General features: G+C 35.5%; 1 protein-coding gene across 6 annotated transcripts in view; it reads right to left on the bottom strand.

Moving 5' to 3' along the window:
* Positions 1–27376, bottom strand: part of LOC131048585 (protein ILITYHIA) — a 212581-nt gene that overhangs the window by 15763 nt on the left and 169442 nt on the right. For all 6 annotated transcript variants that reach the window (XM_057982586.2, XM_057982589.2, XM_057982588.2 and 3 more), the window contains exons 37-52: positions 26476–26586; positions 26290–26359; positions 26132–26210; positions 25904–26006; positions 25633–25803; positions 25289–25411; positions 25079–25192; positions 20878–20984; positions 20687–20738; positions 20445–20551; positions 20268–20327; positions 20037–20151; positions 15530–15640; positions 15285–15422; positions 14965–15087; positions 14739–14810 (exon numbers count right to left, since the gene is read on the bottom strand). In XM_057982586.2, the coding sequence (XP_057838569.2) occupies positions 14739–14810; positions 14965–15087; positions 15285–15422; positions 15530–15640; positions 20037–20151; positions 20268–20327; positions 20445–20551; positions 20687–20738; positions 20878–20984; positions 25079–25192; positions 25289–25411; positions 25633–25803; positions 25904–26006; positions 26132–26210; positions 26290–26359; positions 26476–26586 (1656 nt within the window). The remainder of the gene's footprint in view (positions 1–14738; positions 14811–14964; positions 15088–15284; positions 15423–15529; positions 15641–20036; positions 20152–20267; positions 20328–20444; positions 20552–20686; positions 20739–20877; positions 20985–25078; positions 25193–25288; positions 25412–25632; positions 25804–25903; positions 26007–26131; positions 26211–26289; positions 26360–26475; positions 26587–27376) is intronic.

A 27376-nucleotide genomic window follows, 5' to 3' on the forward strand; every position in this document is an offset into this window, starting at 1 on the left:
GTAGGAGCTGAATCCATTTTCTTTCAAAAAGATGTGGAAAAGAACCTAGCAAAAGAGAGGCAACATTTAGAGATAAATAACATTGTTACCAAAAAAAATCACAAACATCCAAAAATTACAATGACTGTATAACTGTATTTTATTTACAGTCAAAATAGATGACTCTCTAAAATTAAAATTTTTAATTGGTTGTGTATTTTTTTAAGTTTTTAACTTCAAATTTAAATTTAAATGAAATACTTTAATACACATTGACATTACACAGTTGACAGTCATTTCAAATGACTATGAGTATTTCACAATTGACTGTGTAATACACAGTCATTAATTACAATGTACATTAATGATTAATGTATTACACAGTCATCAGTCATTTGAAAATGACTATGTATTACACAGTCATTTCAAAATTTCAAATGACCGTGTATTACACAGTCATCAGTCATTTGAAAATGACTGTGTATTACACAGTCATCAGTCATTTGAAATTTTGAAATGACTGTAATGACTGTGTATTACACAGTCATTTGAAAATGACTGTGTAATACACAATCATTTCTCATTTGAAATGACTGTAATGACTGTGTATTACACAGTCATTTGAAAATGACTGTGTAATAGACAGTCATTTGGAAATGACTGTGTATTACACAGTCATTTCAAATGACTGATGACTGTGTAATACACAGTCATTTGAAAATGAATGTGTATTACACAGTCATTTGAAATGACTGTGACTGTGTAATGATGACTGTGTAATACACAGTCATTTGAAAATTTGAAATGAGTGTGTATTACACAGTCATTTGAAAATTGAAATGACTGTGACTGTGTAATACACAGTCATTTGAAATGACTGTGACTGTGTAATGATGACTGTGTAATACACAGTCATTTGAAAATTTGAAATGACTGTGTATTACACAGTCATTTGAAAATTGAAATGACTGTGATTGTGTAATGATGACTGTGTAATACACAGTCATTTGAAAATTTGAAATGACTGTGTATTACACAGTCATTTGAAATGACTGTGACTGTGTAATACACAGTCATTTTCAAATGACTGTGTATTACACAGTCATTTCAAATGACTGATGACTGTGTAATACACAGTCATTTGAAATGACTGTAAATTGTAATTACTAATTACTAATGATTGTGTATTACACAGTCATTTGAAATGACTGTGACTGTGTAATACACAGTCATTTGAAATGACTAAGACTGTGTAATACACAGTCATTTTCAAATGACTGTGTATTACACAGTCTTAGTCATTCGAAATAAAACAATACAAAAAGATACCTGGTTGTGCGTGCAAATGCAAACAATACAGTCATTTTGACTGTGTAATACACAGTCATTTCAAATGACTGTGTATTACACAGTCAAAATGACTGTGTATTCGAAATAAAACAATACAAAAAGATTCCTGGTCGTGCGTGCAAATGCAAACAATACAGTCATTTTGACTGTGTAATACACAGTCATTTCAAATAACTGTGTATTACACAGTCAAAATGACTGTGTATTCGAAATAAAACAATACAAAAAGATACCTGGTCGTGCGTGCAAATGCAAACAATACAGTCATTTTGACTGTGTAATACACAGTCATTTCAAATGACTGTGTATTACACAGTCAAAATGACTGTGTATTCAAAATGAAACAATACAAAAAGATACCTGGTCGTGCGTGCAAATGCAAACCCTATGCAAATCGCGTGGCGTTTTTTGCCTTCCGGAGTCGCGCGAGCCGCGAAATGGAATAAAGACTTCGGTTTTTTTTTTGCCTGCGACTTAAGTCGCGTTTTTCTCGCATTTTGTGCCGCGTTTCGGGCGGGTTTTGGCCATTAACGGCGATTATTTGCCAAAAAAATCGCGGCGAGTATATAAAAAAATCGCCCCGAGTATTTCCGCGATTAACTCGCGCGGGATTATGGATCGCGATTACTCGCGAGTTTTTGAATTGCTCGCCGAGTTTTTCATCTATGATATGATGTATGATTGTATCAAGTGTATGCAAATTCAATTATCTGATCTGAACATCTATGCATTTAATATGATTACGATAATCCATCACATAGGGTAAGGAAGGAATCTGCAATTAGGGAGAGCAGCATAGGGCACCCTATTACGGTGACCATTAGGGAGAGAACAGCTATTAGGGCACCCTATGGCACTGTGAAAGGGAGAGAACAGGTAAGGGCACCCTATTGCCATTATCCTTCCAATCCCTACATTGAGGGACTGTTAATGAACACAAAGATCTCCAAGGGAGAACAGCCATCTTAGGGCACCCTACCGTGTCTTCCATGACTGAGATTTATTCAAGAATAATGTCTACAATATTATCTAGCCCTAAGGTTGTGTATTTGTGTGTGTGTGCGTGTGCGTGTGTGTGTGTTCATGTCATGATTGCAGGATTAAAATCCAGGATCACATTATTAAAGAGAGATTTATTTGGTAAAATGAATCCCTAACCGTAATTTGTTGCAATTGTGATTTTAAGGCAAATTAAGAAGGGGGCATTACAAATTAAATTTTATATCTTTTGCATTAACTATTAAATATTTAAACTATATCTTTTGTAAAATTTTTAAAAAGAACATCATTTATCTATCTATGCATACATATGGTAAAAACTTAAGTATGGTGATAAATTAGATGTTGACAAGAATAATATAGTGTCTTTGCACTTCTTAAGTGACGTGCTGGAAGCGTATGGGTTTTGACAAACATTGGATAAAGCCATTGATGGTATATGTGTTAAAATAATATTAATACCTTCTATAATGGTCATCTTCTATTTTTAGCAGTCATCTTAGTTGTCGACTTATTTAGCTATTTAGCTTTTTAGTCGACTTATTTAGCTTATTAAGTTAGCTTTTTATTATGTAATTAGCTTTTAAGCTTAATTTAGCTTTTACGCTTAATTTAGCGTTACGCTTAATTTAACCTTTTACTTTAACAGTATGTTCTAATTATATATACGTGTGTACATCGTTCAATGTAATTATCCGATTATTGAATCATTCATTCAATTTAATTTTCATGGTATCAGAGCAGGATTTAAAATGTTGTAGAAAATTTGTAAATCTAAAATAATTTCTTATTGAAATTTTTTTTAGTGAAATTTTTCTCATGTTTTTTTTCTAGGCAAATTGGATCCAAGAAAATTTTTGCAGCTAGGGTTTGCTGGAAGATTTTTTTTTGCGTATTTTCGTTCTAGGGTTTCAAGGATTTTTTGAAGGATTCGGAATTTTTATTTGCAGGGTTCGTGTTTTTTTATAGAGGTTTTCACACCTGTAAAAATCCCAAACTTCGGGACTGTCAAATTCACAGCGACTTTGTGCAAGGTTTTTGTTTTTCATCGGCTTCTACAAAAACGCGGGCTCGGGTTGGTTCGTGGGATTTTTGCAGGGTCGACGTGCTTTCTGGGCGGATTTTTGCTACCCACACGCGATTTGTGCCCTTCTCACAATTTTCTTTTCTAGGCGGGTTTGTTTTAGAGACGCAATTTGCACATTTCACGATTTACGTGATAACCGCGGATCTGTGTTTACTGAGTGGAGATTGTTTGAAAGGTGAAGAGTTATTTCACAACTTTTGATTTGTGCAAACTTTTCAGTATGCAATTTTCACAAGACCGTGATATTTTTCCGCAAGTTCTGCACGTTTGGATACACGCGTTTTTCTGGGCTGCAGGTTTCTAGTTTTTCGCCAGCACCTAGGGTTTTGGCAACGCCTAGGGTTTTTTGTTTTTTTACAAATCAGATATTATTATTTTTTTGCAAATTATTTTCTTTTCTGATTTTTTTCAGAGAAAAAGAAAAATACAGATTTCAGATTTGTAGAAAAATATTCTGTTTCTTTCCAGAATTACATGCCTTGGGTTTCGTGCCAGATTTTTGCCTTGAGTTTTGTGCCTAGATTTGTTCCTTGGGAGCTGTCATTTTTTTATTGTTGATTATTTTTCTTCCATCTAGGGTTTGCTGCTGCTTCTATTCTGATTTTTAATCAGATTCTTTTGTCTCGTTCTTTATGCCTTCACTAGGTTGACCACATTCAACCTCAGTTTCTGTGATGGCATCTTTGACCAACATCATGTTGGAACACAATCAGAAGTTCAACGGCCTCAACTACAACACCTAGAAACAATGCATGTTATCGATCTTTGAGTATCGTTGCCTTGATCAGCTTGTTTTGGGCAAGGAATCTCGTCCTACAACAACAGGCTAAGTCACCAGGTTCGACCAAATTTGAACCTTGAAGTTCGAAATTCGGCGAACTTGAAAAACTATGCAAAAAATTGATTAAATTCGATTAAATTCAAAAAAGAAATTAGGGTTTGTGATAAAGTGTTTTATATTTTTTTTGGTTTGCATTTTAGGGTTTCGTCGCGGATTTTATAAAAGGGCGGCCGCAGGAGTTGCAATCACACCCACACAAGTTGCCAAAGGAGCCCAATCTGCCCGGCCGCAGGAGTTGCTCGGCCGCCACCAGTCCACGACGCCACCACCAATCCACGACGCCACCTGCAGTCCGCAACGCCACCGGCAAGAATTGACCTATCCGCGACCTACACAAGTAGGCCGCCATTTTTTTTAAGTTTATTATTTATTTTTTTTATTTATAATGTTTATAATGTTAATGTTTAAAAATTTATGATTTTATATTAATAGTTTGTAATATTATATTATATATTTTTATTTTTTTTTTATTTTTTTTAGGTTTAATATTTTTATAAACAATTTAATAATGTTTGTTATAAATTTTATTATTATTTATTTAATAATGTTGTTTATTTAATATTTTTTTAGGTTTATTATTTATTTATAATGTTTATAATGTTGTTTATTAAATGTTTATAAATTTATAATGTTGTTTATTTAATATTTTTTTAGGTTTATTATTTAATAATGTTGTTTATTTAATATTTTTTTAGGTTAATTAATAGTTTATACTTTATAATGTTTATTTATAAATTTATAATGTTTATTTTTTATAATGTTGTTTAATATTATTATTATATAATTTATAATTTTATATTAATGGTTTTTTATTATATTGTTTAATATTATATATTTTATTATATATTTTTTAAAGGTTGAAATAAAAGTAGTGTGTTTTTTAATTTTTCTTTCCAAACATGCAGATTTTCATTTAATGGCTCCTCCCAAATCAACTTCTGAGGCATGGAAGCATGTGACCCGAAATGGAACTCACATCAAATGTAACATATGTCAGGCAAATATTATTGGAACTTTAACAAGGCTTAGGGACCACTTCCTTGCTAATACAGGGGGTCCAGGTGGAGGTGTTCAAGCATGCATAGGTTCGACTCCAGAACTTAAAGCTATTCTAGAGAAAGAGTTGGCTGCTTCAACGGTAGGCAAAATGAAGAAGGCACAAAAGAAACAGAGAATTGAAGGAGATATATCTAGATTCACATCTTCTATGTCTTCCTCTTCTGTGCAATCTGAAGCGGCGAGTGTACCAAAACAGAGTGGAACACTGAACAACTTTTGGAAACCAGTAGAGAAACAACAGGTGGATGATGCAGTTGCTGATTTGTTTTACACAAGTGCTATTCCATTCAATGTTGCGAGAAATCCTCATTTCCGTAATGCAGTTCAGAAAATTGCAGAGTTTGGCAAAGGGTACACACCCCCAGGTTCAGAGGCTATCAGGACAACTCTTTTGCAGAGGTCAAAAGATAGAGTGACTGAAAAATTAGCTGATGTCAAAGCCACTTGGAAGGAAACAGGTTGCACTGTATTGAGTGATGGATGGTCAGATATGTGTCAAAGGCCATTGATTAATGTTTTGGTGTCTTGTCCTGAAGGTGTTGTGTTTTTGAAAGTCATTGACACCATGAACCACAAGAAAACTTCAGAGTATATTTTTCAAATATTAGAGGAAGCCATTCTTGAAGTAGGGATGGAAAATGTGGTTCAAGTGGTAACTGATAGTGCAGCAAATTGTGTGGGAGCTGGGAGGCTGATTGTAGAGAAGTACCCACAGATATATTGGAGCCCATGTGCAGCCCATTGTCTCGATTTGTTGCTTCATGACTTGGCTAAATTCTCATGGGTAAATGAAGCTATTCATAGAGGGAGAGCAATTACAAATTTCATACGGAATCATCGTCTCACATTGAGTATTTATAGGCAGCATGCATCAAAGGAATTGTTGAGGCCTTGTGAAACAAGATTGCTTCATATTATATCACTTTGAAAAGAGTGGTTGAAGAAAAAGCAGCTTTGAGGTCTGTTATATGTTCCAATCAGTGGGAAAGTTCAATGCTTTCTAAAGGCCCCAAGGGGAAGAACATAGAGCAAATCATCCTAAACAGCAATTTCTGGGAAAGTGCAGCAAAAGTTTTGCTTGTATGTGAACCAATTGTTGATGTGCTTCGTATGGTTGATGGTGACACTCCTTGCCTTGGCATGCTTTATGAAAGCATGGACCGGTGTAAGGAATCTATTCAAAAAGCACTAAATAATGACGAAGCAGAATATATGCAGATATGGGAGACAGTTGATTGCAGATGGAAAATGATGCACACACCTTTACATGCAGCAACTTGCTTTTTGGAGCCTAAGTTGTTTTCTATTGATAGAAGGGGTGATAATGAAATCATGGCAGGGCTTTACCAAGCCATTAGCAGGTATGTACCAAATCCAGAAATTGCAGCACTAATCAGAGATCAAAGTTGGCAATACAAGAGAGGAGAAGGGATGTTTGGAGGAGCAGAAGCCAAATATGACTCGCCACGTATGCCTGGATATAGATGGTGGATCTCTTATGGATCATCAGCTCTTGAACTGCAAGAGTTTGCTATTCGAATTTTGAGTCAGGGAGCAAGTTCATCAGCTTGTGAGAGGAACTGGAGTTGCTTTGACCACATCCATTCCAAAAAGAGGAAGAACAAATTGCTGACTGGAAAGTTGGGAGATCTTGTCTATGTTCGCAGCAATTTGAAATTGCTGATGAACAAATCAGCAAAGAACACTTCTTTACAACAAACTCTTGAAGGCATAGCAATGCCAGATGCAGATGAGCCTGACTTTGCAGATGATGAACTAAGTAGTGATACAGATGATGATGATTTGGCATCCCAGCCAAGTGCTCTTGATGACTTAGAGTTATTTTAAAGTTCTAAAGTTTTTGACTGTTATTGTACCTTTTTGACAAAAGAACATCTTTGCAATAGTGAAAGCATATGTTTCCTACGGTTTATATTTTATAAATGTGTCATCTTTTTGTAATGATTTCAAATCTATTTATCAATGTTAAACTATTTACGCAAATTTATAGATATAATACATATATTTATTAAAAAAAAATTTAAAAAATTACATATGGCGAATTTAATTCGAATTTTATACATTTCGAATTTTATACATTTCGAATTTTTTCTGCATCGAACTTCATTCAAATTTCAAAGCTGTCGAACTTCGAATTCGAATTCGAACCTGGTGACTTAGACAACAGGTGATGATCAAGACAAACATGATGTGAAGAATCGAGAGGTTGTCATGCTTATCAAACTCTCTGTCACAGATGATCAATTCCCACAAGTGCCTTCAGGTAAAACAGCAAAAGAGATTTGGGATCTCTTGAAGGATCTTCATGAAACTTCCGACAAGAGCCGAGCTTTCTTTCTGAAGAATATGTTGTTTTCTATCATGATGGATGAGAAGTCATCTATCCAGGCACATCTCACGAAGATCAAAGAGATCCGTGACCAGTTGGAAGCTATAGGCCGAACCATGGTGGAAGAGGATATGGTAGTGATCACGCTGAAAAGCCTTCCCAAATCCTACGAGCATTTCATTGATACTCTCAATATCTCATCTACTAGTGTTGATCTGAAGTTTCCTGATCTCTACAATAAGCTTCTATAGCAAGATCGATGGAAGCAGCAGTTTGGAAGCAACGCTAGTTCGTCCACTGAACAAGCCTTCACAGCTGAAGTTTTGGATAAGAACAAGGGTAAAGGTCAGTCCTTCCAACAGAAGGGGCAAGGTCAATATACGCAATCTTCAAAGAAGAAAAGTGTACAGTGTAACTACTGTCACCTGTTTGGCCATATGAAGAAAGATAGTAGGAAATTGCAGGCATCCATGCAATCTAGGCTGGGAGGGTCTCAGGAACAAGAGAAGGCTCATGTTGTAGAGCATTCTGGAGAGGAGTCAGCCTTCTATGCTTTGTGATAAGAAAATTTCCTGTTTGGTCAGTTTTCTGATTTTTTCCACAAAACATCATGGGTTGGTTTTCACATTTTTTTCCTCAAAAATTGTTTGCAAGGTTTTGAATCTTTTCCTTGAAAATTATTATCTGTCATCCGCAAAGCTTGCGTGGGATTTCTTGGTTTACATAATTTTTTCTTCAAACATTGTTTGCTGGTTTTTACGATTTTTCCTCAAAAATCATCTGTAATACGTGAAGTTCATGTGGGATTTGTGATTCGCGAAGTTCTCTGGTTTTGATCGATTTTTGATGACTTTGTTGCAGTCAGTTTGGGTTGCACCTGCCAGGGCAAACATCTACAACGGTGGTATCTTGCAGTCAATTTTGGAGTTGTACTCTTCTGCAAAACGGTTTGCTAATTTTTTCCTCAAAATCATGGTTTCAGGCTTTTCAGTAATTGGTGTGTGCCAGATCTCTAATTCACGTGTGAAGGCTACATTTGCTTAGATGGCTTTTGGTACTCTTGGTCATTTACATTTTGCAGATCCTAAGAGGGTCTCTGTAGCAGCAGATGGTCTTTGCATTTGTGATCATAACACCTGCAGTGTCCTCTGTAGGGTATCGAGTACGATGACCATTAGGGAGGGTGTTAAAATAATATTAATACCTTCTATAATGGTCATCTTCTATTTTTAGCAGTCATCTTAGTTGTCGACTTATTTAGTTATTTAGCTTTTTAGTCGACTTATTTAGCTTGTTAAGTTAGCTTTTCGTTATGTAATTAGCTTTTAAGCTTAATTTAGCTTTTATGCTTAATTTAGCATTTATCTCTTTAATCTTTTACTTTAACATTATATTCTAATTATAGAACATCATCTTGTAACCTCTATATATACGTGTGTATATCGTTCAATTTAATTATCCGATTATTGAATCATTCATTCAATTTATTTTTCAATATGGTTATCAGTTTTAGTTAAAGGGTCTATGGTACGTTATGTTAGAGTTATCTTGTATTAGCTAGTAATTATTTATTTAATTATTAGTCTATTAAACTCTACGCATAAGCTAAACTTAGGCATTTAATAAATATTGTAGGTATTTAATAATTATTATTAAATACACATTATCCCTTTAGGGTTTCTTTAGGGTTGCACATATTTAGGGTTGCTATTATCCTTTTATAAGGATTGTATTGTACTTGTTCATTCAATTGATTCCCTCTCTGAATGATAATTTTCTTCTTCAGAACATTTATGCCTTTTTGCTCTATGTGCCTCCATTCTTCTCTTGTGACAGGTATTTGCATGCAGGTATTCTTGGGATCTCTGAAGTAGTATTTCCTCAACTTCTTCATGGTATCAAAGCCTTTCATCTGCTGCTACTTGTCTCTGATTTCTTTTTAGAATATTTTCTCTAGAGGCAAGGGTTTCAGTTTTTTTTTCAGAGGTTTTAGTTTGGATCTGGGGTATCTTTTTTGTTTTGGGGCATTTTGAGCTCAAAAGGACCTCACCATTGAGCAATGAACACTCGAATACCCCCATTTTCATATATAATTTGTCCAATTTGGACAACTTTAGCTCTGGGAATTTTTTTTATTTTGCCTTGTTTCGAGCACGTTTTCCAAGGCAAAAATCAAAAAAAAAAATTAAAAACACTTTTTTCGGCAGTTTAACGGCTTGCCTAGGTCGTTCTGCCCCCACTGGCCGCTGACGGTTTGTTCACCGTTAGGGCCAGCCCTTCAAGAGCCACCTACCCACAGGAAGCCGCCAGTGGTCACCATGGTGGTCCCAGCTGCCTCAGCCGCCGTGGCCGCCCGGCATCCTCGTCGTCGCTGCCCCCCGCCGCCGCTCACAGCGCCTAGTGTTGGCCGCCAGCCCGGGACCCACTGCTGTCGTCGCCCCCAAACCCGCGGCCGCCTTCAACCCGACTGCCGCTGCCCTCTGCACCACCCAACCCGCCTTCCGCCCGCAGCATTGCGCTCGGCCACCGCCCAGCCAGTGCGCCACCTCCCTGCCACCAAGGGGGCCCTGTTTTTTTTTCCCTTGAAGGGTTTTGACAGCATATTAGTTTTTTTGCCATAACTTGGGCAAACGGAGTCGGTTTTTTGAAAACGAATAGGTGCCGAAAAGCTCTTTTTGAACTCTACTCGGATCTGGAGGTTTGAGCTTTTGATTTTTCTTTTTTGATGGCGTTTTTTGCTATCAAAGCCAGAGGTTCTTTTTGGCACTCCAGGAGACATAACTTGAGCATCCGAACTCCGTTTTTCGAAAACTTTATATTGTTGGAAAGCTTGTTCTGTGTACTTTCCAGTCATATGAGTTTTCTTTCCAGCTCCTACTCTAGGAATATTTTATTCAGTTTTTTGCTTTTCAGCACTCTGGTGAATATCTTGGATATTTCAGGTCCTGGGATCTCTTTCTCTGAGTAGGATGTCTCGTTTTTGGCTGTTCTTTTTGTTTCCAGTCTTCTTATCATTGTAGCATTTTATTTATGCAAACACACTGAGATAAAGTGCCACCATGCATTATATACTTGGGATATTGCACATCTTGTGCCTTATTGTACATGCACTACTTATAAAGTGCCATGGGGAGGTTGATGTTTGCCTTTGTTTGCCATCTACATTTGTCACGTGAGTGTTCCTTCCACGACATTCACCTCATGATGTGTGTCAAGTGAGTGTTCCTTCCACAACACTTTGTACTTTCTCTGCACCTTCGATGTTCCTAGTTCTTCGTCATGCAATTCTTGTCGACCGTTCTTTTCAGTGTACCTGTCCCTCTCCCTTTTCAGCATTATGGGGAGGTTTGTCCTGTTGGTTCTAATGCTTCCTTGGTTCGATTGATCAGCTCTTCAAGCTTTGGTTTCTCATGCCATCTGTATCTTCGATTTCAGTTGTTCGCCTTTGTTTGCCATCTGATTCGAGTAGTGTCATTTGAGGGCACTCATGCAGATTACAGTCTTTTCTACCTGGTCATGTTCTATTTCAGTGGAGGTTCTTCAAATCAGCAGTTACTCTTCGACAGTGTTTGCATCTTTTTCATGCTTCAGTGGTGTTCTTATTGCTTTTCCATCTCTTTTTGGAGTAGAGTTTTTTTCCCATGTGGTTTTCTCTATTTCTCCAGTTCATAGAGATTTGGTTGTGATTGGGTACCTCATCAGGGCTTGTTTCCGGGACCCAAAAATTTTTGCCTTCTTCATGTAGTTGCATTTTTTGCTTCATGCATTTAGTTTTTTAGCTACTCCCTAAGTTCATCTTAAGGGGGGGTGTTAGAGTTATCTTGTATTAGCTAATAATTATTTATTTAATTATTAGTCTATTAAACTCTACGCTTAAGCTAAACTTAGGCATTTAATAAATATTGTAAGTATTTAATAATTATTCTAATTATTAAATACACATTATCCCTTTAGGGTTTCTTTAGGGTTGCACATATTTAGGGTTGCACACCTTTAGGGTTGCTATTATCCTTTTATAAGGATTGTATTGTACTTGTTCATTCAATTGATTCCCTCTCTGAATGATAATTTTCTTCTTCAGAACATTTATGCCTTTTTGCTCTATGTGCCTCCATTCTTCTCTTGTGATAGGTATTTGCATGCAGGTGTTCTTGGGATCTTTGAAGTTGTATTTCCTCAACTTCTTCACGTTATTTGAAACTATATGCAGTCCAAATCAAGGTGATATGTCGGCCTCCATATCTCTTCATTTTAATTGCTGATATACTTGGCCAGTTAATTATAAAATATGAAAGCTAGGGATATTTCAACATCCCCTCCTAGATTCTTTCACTCATAGGCAAGTTGTAGATGACACAATATTGTTTGGTAATCCAGAAAGGAAAGAAGTTTTAGTCCGGAAAGGAAGTGTAAATCTTTAAGCCGTTTCCTTGAGGCAATACATAAACAAAGATACATCTAAAAACAATTCTTTAATACTTTGCCTAGAAAGCAAAGTAGAATTGCTCACATTTTGGAATTTAATATAGCATCTCCCCCATGCAAATATTTGGGGTGGTTGTTCATGGGGAAAAATTATTTCCTCTTGTTGGACGATGTAAGTCAGTGCATTAGCAATTGAGGGTCAATCAAGAAACAAAAATGTTCCTTAGTTGAAGAGTGTTTGAGGTTAGACAAGCTCGGGATTGCAGCAGAGTGGGGGAAAGTGGTGTAGCACTATGAATCTCAATCGCTTGCATTGTTTTGTCTCCCGGGTCACTATATGTCTATTGATTTCATAGAACAAGTGCTCCTTAGGGTTTAGAAGTTGATGGTTGTGGCTGACTGTTTATAGTAGAACTGAAGCTTAAGCAAGTAGTTTGTAGCTCTTTTATCATTCATTTCTTTGTTAAAGATCAGCTATGTAATGTTTCATTTCCTTGTTACAAGGTTTTCATAAACATACTCATGCCAATAAAATCCACCTCTTGCTGCCAGTTCAGTTACACCTCTTGGCATAAAAAGTGGTGAAGGGATCCTTAATCTACCTAGGTGTAACCAGTCAAGATTTCAATATCTAGCTTGTGAAGCAATCAAGAGACAAAGGATGATGAAAAACCTCTTCTGTAGAAAGTGAACAGTTAGCAGATGTAAGTTATATCTTTTAATTAGATGATAACAGTTGTGAAGGGGTGCAAATATGCCTCTACACCATCCCTTACAACTACCGGAGCAAGAGGTGTGGGAGAAGTAGACAGTTCTATAGCCAAATATCTACAACAAAGATTTTTCGTTTACTCATCCTTTAAACAATATTATAAGTGCATGTTCATGGGACCATATTTTTGGCCCTATGAAGACAAGAGAGAAGGGAAGGAATCAGTTTCAAAACCATTTGCCATGGCTATCATTTCCTAAGAGTGAATAACGTATTAAAGACCAATAAATTTTGCAATCTCATATTTCCACAGCCAGCACAGAAAATGTCAAAAAAACTATAGAAGCAGTTCTAATAATAGAAGTTGATGAACAACAACATTAGAAAGAATTCTTAACAACCCAATTGACTAGCCATCAGTCAAGCTAACTAGTGGCTAAACTTTACATTTGAAATCAAAGAGCAAGACTATCCCCACCATGCATTATAAGTAAGAAGGACCAATGCAATGCAACTAATTCTAAAATTCCAGATGATATGGCTACAGACCATTTAGCATGGATCATGTTGAACTGCTATGGCTCCATCAGAACTTTCAACCTGACCTACTGCCACTGAACAGCTATCCAGGTGGGAAGAAACCTACATTACTGAGTACGTGCAGTTTGCTTGGCACACCTGCACCGGGTTCGCCCAGAGGTACGCCTGGGTGCACCCATGTAATGCCCCAGACATGCCAGTTTCATTGCATTTTGGTTTAAAAAAATAAAACTGCCAAATCTTCTGTTCTTTTGCCTGCAACTCTTCTTCCAACCTGCACGATTTTCCTTGGGCATTCCTGGGAGTTGTTTTGTCTGCAATTTCTCTTTCAACCTGTTCATGTATTTTCCCCTCCGCCAGCACGACGACGGTATGAAGAATAACTTTAGTTTTTATCATCAAACCTTAAACTTTTGTGTTAATACTACCATGTACTTATTTATTACATATATTAATAGTTTATATTTATCTTCTTTAATGTAATTTTATATTTTTAATTAAATGTTAAATATTGATTTTAAAATTAATTGTGAACATATATATATTAAAGTTTTAAGTTATTTTTCTTTAAATTTAAGTTTTAAAGTTTTTAATATATTTTCAATTAATAATATAAATAGATATTTATATAGATTTCCTTTTATTTCCTTTTCAATGGAATTTATATAAATGTTTGCTTATATAATTAATTGAAAATATATTAAAAAACTTGAATTTAAATATAAAGAATTATTTATTATTCTTTTTTATTTTATTATTTGTATCTGTATTATAGGTTTCAAGTTCTGGATCTGGCAATTATATGCCCATATTGCTTCTAAGAATCTAAACTATCAAATGTATGTGTATTGTGTGTGTGTACAGATGTACCCAAACCCATGTACCCAAGGGCAAAAAAAATTGCCCACACCTGTACCGGCAACTTAAGGGCAAGGAAACACAAGGCCACTAAAAGAATATTTTCATTGTGCAACAAAATAAGACAGGTAGAATTCAACGAAAGCAAGAATATAAGAACAAAATGCATGGCCAAGGCCATGGCCATATAGCTGAACACAAAGAACACAACACAGTAAAACGAGTAGCAACCTAGCTTTTATTATAATTAGATGCATGCACAAAGGGCTCAAATGAATACTCCAAAACATGCTTAGCAGACATAGTCCAGGACAAAGATATTTGACAGTAACGTTGTTTTATAAATTATAGATTTCCAAGCAGTGGTTCAATATTAAAAAGAGCCATTAACTTCTTTGTAGAAATTTACCACACTTTTAGCATATGTTTATTCAAAGAAATTAATCTCATCAAATCCCTACATTTATTTCAAGTTCAGATGCACCGTTAAAATATTTTGCCTACTACAGAGAATTAAGAGTTGGATGAGATGCCATACTTGCAAAAAAACAGGAAGGATGGGCTGAAGAGCTTTTGGCAGGCAAAGACCTGGAATAAGTATCGGCCCACCCTGAGAAAGAGAGAAGAAATAAATTATTGAGAGACAGCATAAAAATAGCAAGGAAATATATATCCATACTCCATAGACTACATGATTTTCCTGATATACTTAATGAAATAAATCAAAAAGAACTTGCCAATCCACATTAAAAGTTTGAACTTACTTTTCTTTTTCTCCGTTCCTTGTCTCTTGCAGTTGATACTGCATCACGGACTATTTTTACATATGTTGGAAGGATTTCTTTTGGCAGTGACCCTATTACAGATCCCAGTGCCTCCCATGACACCTGAAGTTAAAACACCAGGAAACAAATGTCACACAGATCAAATGTGAAAATCACACAGCAGGTTGCCAATATTAAAGTGTGGGCACGTGAAACAAAAGAAAATGGCTTCAAAGAAGCATAGCACTAATGCCTAACTGTTGCAAAGAAGAAACCCAAGCTTCAAGAATAACAGATGAATTATCAACCCATCTACATACCTGAACAGTGGAAGAATCTGGATCTGTCAACATAACAATCAGTGTGGTAACTAGATTTGGAGACTCGTCAATTAAGTCTAGCTTGCTGTTCTTAAAGAAGAAACCAGTAAGATATGCCGAGCCCCTTCTGACAGAGGCCTAAGAAAGAAAGAAACAAAACACACAAGTAAGCTAACAATTCACCAAAAAATATCAACAGTATGGGAAAAAGAAAAATAGTAAATTCTGTGTAACAATAACCCAACCTGATTATCTCCCAAACTTTTAAGAAGCTCTGATATTAAAGAGTCAAGGCCATCTTCATCAATAGCCATGACAACAGTTTCAGATGCCTTCTTAGCCATGGTTGCCACCTCCTAAATATAAAATGATTAATATTAGCTTAAAGATTCAAACATTATGTCTCATCTCTTAAAAGTAGTGCCTACGAACTTATACATTTCAAACAACATATTCCATTATCTAATCTCATCCTTGTGAAGATCATGACAATAATATAAAATAGCAATTCTCACATTTGACAGTCCAACTTAACATATCTGATTGTAGGAAAAAGAAACATTAATCATTGAAGACTGAGTTCAAGAAACAGAAAATGAAAAGGAAAAAACCAAACCTCCATTGCATACTAAGTTGAGGAAGGAGAAAGAAAAAAGAAAAATTGCCAACTATTGCCTCCTATGACAGATGTATTAATGCTTTTCTTTTGAGGCGTTCAACATCAGATCCAGCATGAAATGACTACTTACAGCCATATAGTTTGATACTATGGATAGAAACTTACAACAGTTTATTGGCCATCAGTTATTAACACCTAACAACAGGACGAATGATGCTGATGAATCTCTGCTCACAAGCAATCCTGCACTAAACTAACAAATTTTTGTTTCACTTATGTAGTTTTCTGTGCAGGTTTTTGTGCACTCTTTGCCAACTTCATATTCATATTCATATTCATGTGAGTAGAAAGTCAGGAAAGATCACACAATCACACTTCACTAGGGTGTGGACTCCTTTTTATCTCCAAGCAAGCGATCAAATGATGCATTCGTTCTTTGATTGGAGCACTGTAATTACCATCTTAGCCAGTAAACACCTATCTGCAAAACAAGTGATCAAGAATTTTTCTTTGTTAGGGCTATTGGACTTACCTATTTGGCCGATGACTTCTAGTCCCAAAAAAGCAATCCAAGCCTTAGCTGACTCTTTGATCAGGCATTCGAACATTGGATCAGAATTAAGCTTTTGGATCAATAAATACATGAAATGTTGCCACATAGCCATGAAGCTAGATCAACAATTGGAATTTATTTACCCATCACATCCACCTACACCTTTTTGATACCAAGTTATGACATGACAGACACACATCCCAAGATCAAAAACTAGACCTCATTCACCCATCTGTTACGACAAGATCTTTGGATCTCTAAACACTTTCTCAATCGCCAAGTGTCCAAGGAGATTGTTTCATCAGGCTTTTGGACTTGGCTTTGGGCAACATCATCTTCTATCCTTGAATGAGCACAATGCTCCCACATGTTGCCAAGTCATGGATTGATAGTTAGTATCATGCAACCCTTTTGGTTCAAATGTTTTACCTTCCAAGTGAAACTGCATGAAAAACTCTTGGAAGGTAATCTCAATTGTTTCGAAGGTAGTAAGCCATTGAACTCCCAAAAAAACGTCTACTCTAGCCATGAGAATACCAAACGTAGGACAATCAAGGAACTGATTTCCCATGGTGAGTTTAATACTTTGGCATTTCCTCAAACAACTGACTATACCTCCATCTGCAATCATAACCTGAAATTCTATCCTCGAGTAAACAAAAACAATTCAAATGAGTTGCCAACTCATTGTTGATTCAGTTATGAGTACTCCATGAGTCAATCAATATTATTACCTTCTACTGATTAAGGAAATCCCTCAACTTGGGCAATTGCAGGGTGCTGATGACTAATGATGCATGACAACAGATAAATGATTGGACATTTTCTAAGTCTTCTACCACCATTACTATCTCTTGTTCATCCTTTTCTTCATCATAGGTGCCCTTGATGTAAACAATTTCTTCTCAACACATTTACATCATTTATCGTATTTTCTATCACAATTGAGACATAAACTTTTGGCTCTTTTTCTTCCATATATTGAGATGTCAATCTCATAGGATGAAGAAATGACAATGCAAGGATATTCCAATCTCCCTTGCTAAGGAATTCTTCCCTCTTCGCAGCCAAAAAATTTCCTCTACCTACCTTGCCATAATCATTGCTAGGGACATAAAATACGGGTCAAACATATGTACCTCCTTGCTAATGAATTCCTCCCTCTTGTTAGCCAAAAAATTTCCGCTACCTACCTTGCCATAATCATTGCCAGTGGCATAAAATACAGGTCAAACATATGTACCTCATATTTGATGTGGTCCTTTAAACCTCCTATAAAAAATCCTTCAAGCTTTTCACTATAACATGCTCCACTCTTAGAGACAAATTTTGGAATTGACGAGTATAATCCTTGATTAAAGCTAGTTGCTTTAGTTGGGTGAGTTGACTAAAGTATCTATCAAATAAGATTGTCACCATCATGCTTAGCGAGTTCTTGGAAAACCAACCATGTGACAACACATCCCTTTGTTCGCTTCTCTTCACATAGCTAACGATACCAAATAAGTTGATATGGTTCCAAATATAAGGATGTTATTGCAACCTTCTGTTGACATGGGACATGATGAAGATCAAAAAATTGTTTGATTTGGCAAAGCCAATTAGTTGGGCCCTTGCCATCAAACTTGCAAATACCCATTTTAGGTGTGAAGTATCTAGCCATAGAATTATTTGGGTGGCGATCCATCTTTAGATTTGATTAAAACTCAAAATCATCATGCCCCTTAGGACACAATCTTCATTCAAGTTATTCTTGTGTGGCTCCATGTCTTCACAATCTCCAAAATTTTGGCTAGAAAATATTTGTTCAACCAAAGCCTTGAGATCTCATCTCAACTTCAATTTTTGACAAGATTTCTTCTTTCATCTTGTTGGTTTCTCCCTTGATTTCCTCCTTCATCTTGCTCATGTTTTCATTGGTTATGATATCCATCTCCTTCAATATCGGATCATCCTTGTCAAGAGTCTTTCCAAGAGTGAACTTTTTGCCTCTTGTTGAAGCCCCCTCCATCATGTCACCCAAATAATTTCCACAATAACTTACTAAAAACAAATAGAAAAAATCTGAAATTTTTACTATGACTTACCATATCCTAGATCTCAATTGCTAGAAAAAATCTCCAAAAAATTCATTGATTTGCAGACTTAAGTGCAAATTTGATGGAATACCTAATTTTGCAATAAATTCCTCAAATATGCTCCAAATGACATCAAATCTAGATTGTACCAACCACAATATGTCCATGATCAAAACTCCAAAAATTACAAAAAAATTTGTTGATTTGTAACCTTTAAAGCAAATTTGGCAAAAACCCTAATTTCACAATAACCCTTCAAAAGTGCTCCAAATGACCTCAAATCTAGATTGTAGCAACTTCAATATGACCTTTGAAAAACTCTCCATAATTCAAAATAAATTTTGCTAAACTGAGATGGATGCACTTCACAACTGATTGCGGATGAAACTTATGCAGAGCAACTATTCCATTCAGCAATGTGTTTGTAAGGGAAACCACTGGACTTCATGATAGATGGCAATAGCATGGACTTGATTTATTCAAAGATTGCCAAGCAACTAAATTTGCCAATATCTGTCATCCATGGACCTAAAAATTGGGATGGTTTGCTCATTCAACACCTAAGCTATAAATCTTACTCTCCATTTTCACTTTTCATACTCTATCCATCGGTTTTAGAGGATATAGTTCTTATTTGTCGTACCAAGGGAAATCTATAATGTACTCCTTGGACATCCATAGATGTAGCGACAAATCTATTTATAGTCCCTAACAAACAGTTCCTAAGCACTCATTCATTCATAGTATATAGGAAACGAGTTATTAAATAGAGAAAAGAATAAAAGAAAGTAGAGTCCTAATGAAACTATCTAACCAATCATAACGAGGGATTTAAATAACCATAACAAAAATGCACCAAAAACTAATGACAATGGTTATGGTGAAGGTATCCCATGCGTGAAGAAGTCTGCTATTTATAGGAGTCTTCAAGGTGTCATTCGATAGACACCTCATCACTTGAACGTCAACTCTGCACTTTGTTTCCTTTGGCTGCTGGAACTGTTGTTGTCTCTGCAGTCGAAAGATTGCAGGAAATCCACAGGGAGTTTTGACTTTTTTTTTTGCAATAACATTTAGTACACAGAAACACTCTACATAACAATAACCACACAATTCCAACACATTTTCACATATAACTACGGATATGTATATTATCTAGCATTCACAAGTCAACATAGTTCAATAATTATTAAATACTCTTATCAATTGGAAAGTATCATGGTTTTTAGAGTAAAAGTCTGCAGTAACTAGAGATTAAAAGTCTATCGGGCCAAATAAAAAAGTCATTAAAACAGGCTCTTCACATGTTAAAATACCAAAACAACAAAAAAAATCAAATAACTTAAAAGACACTGAAATTGCACTTCTCTGTGTCATATGATATTTGAATATCCACGCCTTATTGCATGGTTATATACTCTTTAAGAAGATGGGATTACACAAAAATTCAATAAATGGACACTGATGCAATTGATCATAATTACCATGTTCTACAAATTTACCTCATCACAATCATCCATAGCAGCAATTAGAGGAGGTAAAACTGTTCCCAGGTGTGAGTCAAGACCAGGACCAGCAACCTCTGCTAAGGCCCCCAGAGCATGAGCATTGAAAGCACTGCATGAAAAAGGTATTAGTCATTGATAAAATAGTATATACAGAGCACATGCAGTTTGGAAAGGAAGAGCAATTCATTACATATATCCATTACCCAGAATGATATCATAACTTACGAGAGGGGAGGATGCACCAGCTTTGGTAATATATGTGGAAGAACTGCTGTAGTTCGTACACTGAAGAAAAAGGAACACATGATCCTTACAATGTAAAAGAAAAGAAAACGCTAAAAATAAATTATATCTAATATAAACACACATTAGCATGGTAGCTTCATGTATCAAGTAAGTCACCTCAAAATTTGTTTCAGACCGTCCAATGCAGTGTCAGAAGTTTCTTCGTCTTCTAAAGCATGCAAAAGTGTTGGGACAATTTCATCAATAGCTTGCAGACCTGCACTCTGCAAGACAATAATATCAAGAGTTTCAAATGTCAATTATGATTCCGTGAGGCTTTGGTGAAAGAATATTGCTTTTCTACATCTATGTAACAATGTAAATGAATAACACACACTCTTAATATGAAAGCTTACTACCTTGTAAAGAGTGCTGAAAGCCAACCCTGCAGCTTCACGCACTTCTGAAGCACTATTTTTCAGAGAAGGTAAATTGAGAAAACCTTGATGTTAGAAAGTAACCATTCATGATTTACTTGCAAAGATGGAACATCAATATGAGGACATGAACAACCAAAAAATTTGGAACTAGGCATCTTACAATCATATACCTGTCACATAGTGCTGTTCTAATAGTTGGTATAAGATCTCCCATGAATGTCATAAGTTGCTGCCTTCCAGCACTACCCATCACTTCACTCAGCCCGATGCATACACCCTGCAAAAGCCATTTATGAATTATACTTCTAAAGCTAATAAGTTTGCATATCAATGATTCGACACTGTTATTGTTTAAAATACATCCAAAACACTCCACAAAATGCCATAGCTCCTTCTTGATCCTTATATGGTTTGATTTGATGAATGTATGAGATAACCAAGACATAGTCAACCAAATTCCTAAATGAAGCCCCTTAAGATCATAGTTTTCGATTGTTTTCCAAAGAATAAGCCCAAAATGTTATCTAGATTGGAAAAGAACACTTGTGTGAAACATGTGAATATAAATTCAATGCATAAGATACTTGTATGATGAACTTTCAAGTTTCAACATATCTTGTTTATGAAGTTTGCTGGTACGGTTGAACCTGTTGAAGATATAGAAAGGTGGTGTTGTCTTCTTAAATCCTCACTGCAATTGTCGGTGAGCTTGTTACTACAGGTGCAGGCACATTGCAATTTTTCCTTAAGCATGTATCTTACCTTTTAAGACCATTTTAAGGGCTCATGCTTATAAATGATAGCGAATGGAGTTATCCTAAAGAGCATATTTAACTGATATCATTATACCAATCTACGAGGTTCAACCTTTTTATCAGTATAATTGTAATGGGACACACCTTCTTAGTATTTGTTTGAATAGTTAATCACATAATTCAAAGAAGACCTAAAATTTGACCAGGACTTGCAACTCAAAAAATTTAGCAAATGTTCACATTAAAAAAACACATAAATTTATAAAATAATCTTAAAAAAACGAAAACCAATTTTACAGAAATCATAAGTAGTTTTCCCTTCATTTATTAATCACAAAACAAGTTCAATACACACCATAGTGTTGTATGATTATAAAGATAAATACATATCGGTATATTTACAAGTTTCATCCATAGAAAACATGGGATCCAAAACAAAGTTTTGTTTTGTTTTCTCAACCATAGCAGAGCTATGTGGGTGGCAGCCTATAATGTCCCCTCCATTGTATCAGTCATTCCTAGAGATTAGCCTACGACTCTGGTCCCCATAGGCTAACATGGTGGTTAGGGGACCCTTCTGAGGGGGTTCTATGGCTTCAGCTGACCCTTTCAGGTGCTTATTGCAGTAATCTTCAGCTCAGTGTCCCAGTTTATTTGTGGCATGCCTTCCTGGGATCATTCAGGTATCTTTGATACACACTATTTTTGGTAAATCACTCAGACGTTGGGATCACACTTACTATTTATAGGAAGTCACAGGATTAACAGTGGGTATCATGGTTATATTTGGAAAGTTGGCAGGATTGGCCTCATGAATTGGTATTTTACATTTATCAAGATTTAATGGTTTAAATTAATTTATTAATGTCTTATCAAGCATCGACTTTAATAAAGTTCAATTATATTAAATGACTTTATGTTATGATGATATAAAGGGATCAAAATGATTATTTAAAAGTCATTTCATAAAATGATTTTTTTATAAGCCAAAAGTGGGTGCCAACTTTGCAGAATTTTAATAAAACATCAAAGCAAATAAATTAAATGATTAAAAAGGCCAAGAGGCGCGTGGGTTTTTGAGGAAATATAAAAGCTCATTTGAGAGCTTCATTATTCATTCTTGCTTGCAAATTTTATGAAAGCTGAAGCAAGGGTTTGCTATTTGTGAAAGCCATAGCTTTTTGAGGACAGAATTCCTCAAAGAGAACAGTGTTTGCAGGTGTGAAAGATCACTTAAGAGCACTCAGATTCATAATCTCATTCAAGGGTTATAATTGCACCTCATTGGATCCAAATTCATCAAAGTCTGATCAGAATTTCATGTGATTGAAAAAGAGCAGATCGAAGGGTTTAGATTGGAGATCAAATTATTGGAATCATCATCGCTAGCCATACTACCTCCAAAAACCAGGCCATACCTTTCCTAGGGCAACATGGCAGATGGGTCTGCAAATTCAGTTCATTTTCAGACCCTAAACAATGCCGCACCATTTCTGATAATTGGCCGTCCATCACTCATCAGCAACATATCTTCCAACTGGACATTTGGAGTCAAAAGTTGTCTGACAACCCTAGGCATTCACTGGGGTATGTTCAAAATTTAAATTAAATGCAAATGAAATTTCAGTTTGATGAAGTAATTATCCTCACAGTTTTAGGAATTGTTCAATTTCAGTTTTCAGCTTTCATTTCCATTTATATGCAACAATACCCAAAAAAAAGAAATTGCAAAAACACAAAAAAAATCAGAAAACACAGAAAAACAAAAACAAAAAAAACAGAAATTAAATATCCAGAATAGAGTGGTATATTTCACGGCCCCCAGTGGGGTTGAGGGACAATGATCCCTCATGGAAATAGAGCTCCTGTCACAATAGAGGGCAAGGTCAAAGGGGAGGGGCCCTGCCTCCAAGCCCAAATTAAGGCCTTAAGGACCACGGTCCTTCATGGCATGTGGCATTGTTCATTAATTGATCCTTCTAGAATCTATAATTATTAATGCAATGTTGTCAAAGAAACAATTGTGTAAATGAGAAATAATAAAAAATTAGAAATAAAAAATAAAAGGCCTCTTTCTTCCCACCTGGCAAGTTTTCCTATCAAACTCACAAGTTTTTTGACAATTTTTTGGGCAAATAATTTCAGTGGTCCAGCCCTATTTCATTTTCTAATAAATTCTTCTACTTGTTTTAATACTCGATGATTTTTCTAGAACGCAAATTCCTTGTACAGTTTTCAAGAACAGTTTCAGGTTCAAGCACAAGATTTCCTTAATTACAACTGATGGGTCAGCCTGAATAAGAATCTACAAAACCAACTGTTATTTAGACAAGATACGTGGAAAACTTTGCAGATGCTACTTGATCTTGTTAAATTTTACTGTAAAAGCTACGTCACAAATATTCCTACTGATTTATAATAGTCCATATAACATGTGATGAATTGACCTTCCAAATGCTCCTCTTATCTCAAGTTTCTTGTTGATAGAGCATAGATAGACTCCCAAAATTTTATAGCAATAGGATATTTTCTAGTGTTAGGGCATTCTGATACAGACACCTGATGACTTCTGTTTACTACTTGTTTGAAGGTTACTATTTTAGGTTAATCCCATGTGTCTACTTCTTGTATTTTCCAGTTTTCTTGCTTTGTTGCATTTTCTTTGAGCATAGATCCCCCACTTTTTCCCTAGTTCTTTATTATTGTGACAAATGTATGCTCCAGTCACTTTGACCAATTCTTGGTCATTCATGGACATTAAAATAGTTTCTTTCATTCTTTCTTTAAGTTTTCCTTTGAATAGATTTTGTGTAAAAAGTAAATTTTCGACAATTACGTCATGTACCAGAACATAACATCTTACTATTTTAGGGCCCATCAATTGTTTACACCTAAACCCTCTTCGGTGAATAATATAGTTAATTTAATCCTATGAAGTTTTTGGTGAGTAGAATATTCAAAAATATATATCTTTTTTAATCTTTACACACTATATATGGCATGAAATAAAAAAAGTACTTGTTTTCTCTAATTTGACCACTTTGCTTTTAAGCTCCCCAGCCTTTCCAATATAAAACCAGGGTAATTGAATTCCATTTATACTTTCACCACAAAATGTTGATGTCATGTAAATGGAATGCTAATATGGGTATAAAATTATGAACGTGCTGGGACACAACTTTTCAGTATTAATTAGAGTAGCTAGTTATATATTAAATAATTTGATTACAAAATTTCATCAGCAACCCACTTGCAAAAGGTATTTTTCTTTTGATTGAATCACATGCTTTTATATGCACTCATAAAACAGTATTTCTTAGACTAGATTATGCATCACTTGTGTTAAAGTGGTCAAATCTATTTCAAACAGCAGCCATACAAAAATTAAGATCTTCTTACATCCTGCTAAAATCAAAAGGTGTTGCCTCTTTTACCCTCAACTCCCAAATACAGAATAACATAAACATCACACAATTAAAACTAATATCCAAAAAGTATGATATCAATATATTGCATAGTTTTGTCAAATGGGATAAGCTCTTTAATAGTTTTGTCAACAAGCAAATGAAATGCTAAAGAGCATATCCAATACTCAATACATAAGATCTCAACTCACTTGTCTTCTGCTAGCATTCGAATCTTTCAGGCCTTGGGCCAAAATTGGAATGATAGATGGTAACACCCTCTCTCCTAGTTTCCGAACAAGCTCTCCAAGTGACCTGCCTGCAACCTGACATAGATTACAAATATCAGTACATATCATACATCCTATCAAGCAAGAACTCAACTGCGAAATGTAAGAAACAATAAATAAAAGCAAGCAAACCTGTCGCCTCTCTGACGAAGTAGATGCTAATGAAGTAATTAGTGTATTCATCAAAACTGGCATGATTTCTTTGAGTGTCTTGGGAGTATTCGCAACAACAGTCTTCCACACATGCAATGCAGTCTAAAACCAAAAAGGAAATTTGAACTTTTAGTTATCATTTACTCATCAGCAACACTAAAAGAAAATTTATTGGTAATACACTATCGCACAAAACACATATTTTAAAACCTGCAACCCTCCATAAATTCAAAATAACAGAAAATATTTTGTGATTCACTGTTACACACATGATCCCAGAATAAATAGTTAATGATAAAAAATTTATAACTAAGAAAACCTACCTGTCTCACGGTCAAGCTCACATCAGAACGAACCATATAAACTGCTGCAAGAACTTCATTCCGCTTTTCTCTTCCAAGGACATCAATTATTGCACGCCCATGAGCCTCAGTGCTTGCACCTTCATCATCACTGCCACCCTCTAGAAGTGCTTTACCAGATGTTCCTGCAACCTAATTTCAAGAAACCAAGACATATCATCATCATAAGCAAACAGTACATGTTGCAAATAAAAGTTAAAAAAAGATATTACAACATTTCGAACTAACATACCTTAAAGAGAAGATCACCCAAAAGTTCAACAGAACTCTGACGAATACGCCAATTATCATTGTATATGCCATCTTCCACCGCTGGAAGTAAAAGTGGTAAAGACCTGAATTTGAATGAAATTGATTAATTGCTTCCAAACATTTTTAGCCATTTTAGCATGAAAATTTTGTTATTAAACAAATGTCAGAATCCTCTAATGAAACTCAAAACTGACAAAGAATTGCATACGTGGTAGCATAATTCTCAACTAGAACATGTCCAGCACTCAAAGCTGCATCACGTACAGATTCATTCTCATCTGCAAGACCTGTAATCAGGACTAGAATTTTAGTATCAAATCATAAATAACTGGTCCTAAAGGGAAAAAAAAAAGTTCAGTTAAGTACCATCTAATATGGCTGGCAATACGCGTGGCAAATAACTTTGAAACATTGGTCCCAGAGATCTCGGAAGAAACTGTACACAAAAATAATTACAAACTAATGCATCACTGAAGTTTCTGCTTATAAATTATACTATATCCCATAACATGATACCAACTACCAAGTATCTGAAAATGGAAGCAAAGTTACCTTGAAGAGAGTGAGATGGCCATCTCGAACAGCAGCCTTTTGATGGGAACAATTTCGAATGATATCTGGGAAAAGAGAGTCAAAATATTCCTTACCTAAAGCAGCTAAGACCTGAAACATAAAATCAGTAGAAATTTTAGTCCTTGACAAGAACTTACTAATGAAGTTTGTTACTATACAGAGGGAAAAGAAACTTTAAATAGCATGAGCAGTTATTTTCCATACATCATGTGGGTATATTGAAGATTAGTTTGACATCAAATCTGAAACACAATTTAAACTCAACGGGAAGATGTGATGGAGAAGATGCTTCCCATAGGCACATATCTCTCTTACATTGTGATCAAATTTATAATTGTATAGGTAGACAGAAGCACGTAAAAAGGTTCTGCATCGAGAAATATGAAAAGCAGCTCATAAAAACTAGGTTGCATAGATAGAAAACAAAGAAAATTTGAGAATATATCAACTATTTAGCATTGAAAATTATGACCTGTAAAATAAAGCTGAGTGTATTCCACCATCATGATTATTTTCTGCTACTAATGACAGAAAATTTAACCTAAAGCTTTTACATTATCACCTGCCAAAAATCTTATAATAATACAGCACAACAAACTGGATCTGGTACCAACTACTGATCTGTGAGCATGAACTCACATGTCTCAAGCATCCAAGCATCCAAGCACACAAGGCTCAGTAACTATTTTAAACTTCTTTTATCCAAGAATGTTCCAGCCCTCACAAAACTTATGAGAGAAAGCACATACATAAAACGCAGGAGCATGTACCATAGTTTAGGGTAACATGTTTTGAAATTATATTGCAAGTTTAAAGATTTTTCTTGAAAACATTGCATGATACATCAAAGTTCGAATGATATTCTACTCTTTGTTTATGA

Source organism: Cryptomeria japonica, chromosome 7, assembly GCF_030272615.1.
Source record: "Cryptomeria japonica chromosome 7, Sugi_1.0, whole genome shotgun sequence".
In the NCBI taxonomy this organism is placed as follows: domain Eukaryota; kingdom Viridiplantae; phylum Streptophyta; class Pinopsida; order Cupressales; family Cupressaceae; genus Cryptomeria; species Cryptomeria japonica.